The sequence below is a fragment of the Bison bison genome, unplaced genomic scaffold (assembly GCF_000754665.1).
Source record: "Bison bison bison isolate TAMUID 2011002044 unplaced genomic scaffold, Bison_UMD1.0 scf7180017864492, whole genome shotgun sequence".
NCBI lineage: Eukaryota > Metazoa > Chordata > Mammalia > Artiodactyla > Bovidae > Bison > Bison bison.
Genome location: NW_011495051.1, coordinates 6,177,965 through 6,183,020, shown reverse-complemented (window position 1 = coordinate 6,183,020; position 5,056 = coordinate 6,177,965). Strand labels below are relative to the sequence as shown.

The 5,056-nt window shown below is 46.7% G+C and overlaps 1 protein-coding gene across 1 annotated transcript in view; it reads right to left on the bottom strand.

Moving 5' to 3' along the window:
• The window catches only part of FBN3 (fibrillin 3), a 128,390-nt gene that overhangs the window by 4,501 nt on the left and 118,833 nt on the right, over positions 1-5,056 (bottom strand). The window contains exons 68-69 of the mRNA XM_010828478.1: positions 2,071-2,199; positions 1,861-1,980 (exon numbers count right to left, since the gene is read on the bottom strand). Of these exons, the coding sequence (XP_010826780.1) occupies positions 1,861-1,980; positions 2,071-2,199 (249 nt within the window). The remainder of the gene's footprint in view (positions 1-1,860; positions 1,981-2,070; positions 2,200-5,056) is intronic.

Below are 5,056 nucleotides of genomic sequence, written 5' to 3'. Positions count from 1 at the left end.
ACCTTCGTATCTCCTGAGCCCTCCACCTGCATTGCTCCCGTCCCCATGAAGCAACTCCAGCTCCTTCTTCAAGCCCAAGACCAATGTTGAAACCTCCATAGGGGGCTTCCCTGGTGGGTCAGTGGTAAAGAATTTGCCTGCCAATGTAGGGGATACAGGTTCGATCTTGGATCCAGGAAGATCCCATATATGGCTGAGCAACTAAACCCGTGTGCCACAACTACTGAGCCTATGTGCTCTAGAGCCCCAGAACTGCAACTACTGAGCCCATGTGTTGCAACTACTGAAGCCTGCAGGCCTTAGAGCCCATGCTCTGCAGCAAGAGAAGCCACTGCAATGAGAACCCACTCACTGAAACTAGAGAAAAGCCTGCACAGCAATGAAGACCCATCATAGCCATAAATAAATAAATAAATAAAGCTATTAAAAAAAAAAAGCCTCCATCAAGCTTCCTGTGAGTCCTTGGACTAGGTCTATCGGCCCCTGTACTTCACCTCCCCACCCCGGATCCCGTGATTCTCCTTTGAAGCATTTCTCAAAACTTCCCAGGAATCCTGGGGACTTCCTGGTAGACTGGTGGCTAAGACTCTTTGCTTCCACTACAGGGGCATGGGTTTGATCTCTGGTTGGGGAACTAAGATCCCAAATGCTGGGCAGTGTGGCCAGAAAAAGAGAAAAAAAAAAAAAAAAAAAAAACCAAAAAACTTCCCAGGAATTCCTAAATGGTGGGATGTTCTTAGAACAAGATTTCCCCCCTTGGCATTACTGTGGTTTGAGGCCATTTCATTCTCTGTGTTGGGTGGCTGTCCACCCACTAAATGCCAGGAGCACCCAGCACCCAGTTGTGATCATCAAAAGTATCTCCATGACACTTCGAAATGGCACCTGGTTGAGAACCACTGACATAATTGATCCCTGTCTCCCCCTCAAGACTGGACAATGAGTGGGCAGCAATGGAGTCTGATCTCAGCTCACTTCTGCATCCATAGGGCCTGAATGAGGCAGGTCCCGGGCATACCATTGCCAAAGGAATGAATGAGTAAGTATGCAGAGCAGGAGACAGGCTGAGAAACGGGGACTGGCCAACGAGGCAATTACCTGTGGGCTCCCAGGGGACAACAAACACGTGAGACAGGGCAAAAGATGGAGAATTTAGCTTAGGACCCACCAGGAGGGGCAGGAGGAGGAGCCAGAGAGAAGGCAGTGCTGGAGGTAGTGGCAGGACAGAGAAAGCTGAGTCACAGTGGGTGGAGAGTCTGGGAGGGGCAGACAGTGATACCCAGAGCAGAGGATGTGGAAGGCAAAGGCCAAGGAAGGGTGATGGAGAGGTCGCAGGAGAGTGGTCCCCACGTGGGTAGAATGTAAAGGCTAGACTGCAGGGGAGAAGGAAGAGGAGAGCTGAGGATGACGCTGTTATTGGGAGCAGCAAAGAACAGTGTGCAGTGAGGAAGGCTGGAGGGAAGGCAGAAGACTAGTCCCTCAAACTCAGGGCATCTTGCAACAGGTACGACAAAAGATGTAGCATACACACACCCATTTCCATTGCCACATCCATGGCAGACATTACTAATCAATCCAAGCACACTTTCTCAGTGATCATAGGCACATCTCAAACTCTCCGCTGAGCTCTCCATACTATCACTCCCTGAGAAATGACTACCACTCTGCCACCCTGGCTCTGCAGACCCCTGACTCCCTAGCTTCTCCAGCAGCAGGGAACTCAACTAACTTCTAAACCAGCCCATCAGACCTTTAGGTAGTCTTGCTTATCACAGCATCCTGCCCTGGGAGTGGTTCCCAGTCACCAAGTTTGGACAGATTCTGGTTGGGGGTCAGCTTCCTCCCAGGCCCCCCACTCACCTACACACTGGCTCCACTGGGAATGTGGGGTGAAGCCCTGGGGGCAGCTGCAGCGATAGCCCCCCAGCTCGTTCTGACAGCCATGCTTGCAGCGATGAGGCCCATTGCATTCATCCACGTCTGTGAGATTGAGAAAGAGGACAAGAGGCTGGCCAGGCAGCCCCCAGGGGCACCCCCGAGGGCCTAGACCTCATCCAAGCCCAGTTCTACCTTTGCAGCCATGACCGGAGCTGTCCAGGGTGAAGCCTTGATAGCACTCACAGCTGAAGCTGCCTGGGGCATTGTGGCAGCGCCCACGGGTACCACATGGGCCAGGCTGGGCCAAGCACTCGTCATTGTCTGCAGAGGACAGAGAAGAGGGTGGTAAGGGCACCATGCTGCCGGGCCTACCACCTGATCAACTGTTCCAGACATACCTTAACCTCTCTGAGGCCTGAGTTTCCCCCACTGTGAAAGGAGATCCAGAACAGTGCCCACTTCACAGAAACGTCACTAACATTTGAGATCACACACAAATAGGACTTCGTTTGACTCTCTACCACCTCAACGCTGTGTGACTTAGGGCAATTGACTTACCCTCTCCGTGCCTCAGCTTTACCAGCTGTAGTGTAGAGATGATAATATCTACCTCATTGTGTTTATAAGAAATTAATCTAATCACATTAAGCACTGGGACAGTGCTCAACATAAAATTAACAAAGACCCTTTTCCTTCTCTGGGAAAATGACCTGGGGTAACCACTGCACCCTGTCCTCGTGGAAAGCTGAAAATTGTGGCATATCAGCCAGAGTCATGGACTGAATGTGTGTGGGTCCCCACCCACCTCACCACCACCACCAAATCCCCATGTTGAAACCCTAACCCCCAGAGTGATGGTATTAGAAGGCGAGACATTTGGGTGGTGATTAGGGTTAGATAAGGTCATGAGGGTGGGGCCCTCATGATGGGATTGGTGCCCTTGTAAGAGACATCAGAGAGATTACTCCTGTTCTCCCTCCCCCATGTGAGGAAGGCAGCTGTCTGCAAGCCAGGAAGAGCCTCACCACAAGCGGATCTTAATCTCAGATTTCCAGCCTCCAGAGCCGGCAATAAATGTCTGTTTTTTAAGCCACCCGGTCTATGATACTTTCTAATGGCAGCCTGAGCCAAGACAACCTAGTTACCAGGCAACATTGGCATGGTGGTCATGACCCACAGTGGTAAATTGCACTGGGACTAGGATCATGCAGAATGAACCACACATTTCTTAAAAAAGTGAAGTGAAGTTGCTCAGTCATGTCCAACTCTTTGCGACCCTATAGACTGTAGCATACCAGGGTCCTCTGTCCATGGGATTTTCCAGGCAATAGTACTGGAGTGGATTGCCATTTCCTTCTCCAGGGGATCTTCCCAACCCAGGGCTCGAACCCAGGTCTCCCGCATTGTAGACAGACGCTTTACCGTCTGAGCCACCAGGGAAGTGCAATCCTAATTTGAGCTTCCTTGAGTTTGGCGATTCTTTTATCATTTAATATTTTTTTTTAATTAAAAAAATTATTTTTTTGGCCATACCATGTGGCATGCGGAATCTTAAATCCCTCAATCAGGGATTGAACCCACACCTCCTGTGGTGGAAGCACAGAGTCTGAAGCACTGGATTGCCAGGAAAGTCCTTACTTTTTAATTTTTTAAAATTTACCTTATTCAAATGAAGTTAATTTACAATGTTGTGTTAGCTTCTTGTATATAGCAAAGTGACTCAGTTATATATATATATTTTTTTTTCACATTCTTTTCCATTATGGCTTATTATAGGATACTCTATGCTATAGAATAGGACCTTGATGTTTATCTATTCTCTGTACTAAATTTGCATTTGCTAATCCCAAACTCCCCATCAATCTCTCCCCCACCCCATCCTCCTTGGGTACCACAGATCTGTTCTCTATGTTTGAGAGCCTGTTTCTATGTTGTAGATAGGTTCACTTGTGCCTTATCTTAGTTTCTGCGTGTTAAGTGATGTGATATGGTATATGCCTTTCTCTGTCTGACTTCACTTAGCATGACAAACTCTAGGTCCATTTATGTTGCTGCAAATGGCATTATTTCACTCTTTTTCTTGGCTGTGTAGTATTCCACTACGTATACATATACATATATATACACACACACGTAGCACATCTTCTTCATTGAGTATGAAGATTCTCGACACCAGGCACATCCCTGTGGGAACCTAGAAGCTGTCTTGGGTACAGGAGGAATTGGGTATTCTAAGCCTTTGTGTGCACACGTGTACAGCTGCACACACACAGTTGCCACGTTAAGCGTGCTCACCTCAGGAAGGAGGGAAAGTGACTGAACAACAACAACAGAAAAAGGGGAATGCCTGTCATTTCGTGGCTGGAAATGCTCACTCCTTTACCAGATACGCACATGGCTCACCTCCTTCAAACCTTTGCTCAAATTTCCTCTTTCAGTGAGGCTTGTCATTAATTCTGTTTTAAAATTGTAGGCCTCCTAGTGATTCCTCTTCTGGGTGTGTTTATCCAAAGAAAATGAAAACACTAATTCGAAAAGATATCCACAGCCCCATGATCATTGCAGCATTATTCAGAATAGCCAAGAGCTGAAACAACCTAAGTGTCCAAAGACAGATGAAAAAAGAAAAATGTGTTACATGTGTACAATGGACTATTAGTCAGCTATAAAAAAGGAGATCCTGCTGTTCATGATAACATGGTTGGTTGGACCTTGTGAGTATTTTGCTAAGATGAAATCAGTTGGACAGAGAAAGACAAATGCCATATGATCCCACTTATATATGGAATCTAAAAACAAAATAAGAAAGCCAAGCTCACAGATACAGAGAATAAACTCATGGTTGTTAGAGAAGGGTTTTGGGGGGGGTGAGTGAAAGGCGTTAAGGGGATCATAGGTACAAATTTCCAGTTAAAAATAAATGAATCATGGGATGTAATGTACAGCATGGTGACTGTGGTTAGTAATACTACAATGAATGAAACAGTGCCGTTTGCAGCAACATGGATGGATCTAGAGATTGTCGTACTAAGTGAAGTAAGTCAGACTGAGAAACACAAATATCATATGATATCACTTACACACGGAATCTAAAAAGATGACGTAAATGAACTCATTTATAAAACAGAAACAGACTCACAGACACAGTAAAAAAAATTTATGGTTGCCAAAGGGGAAA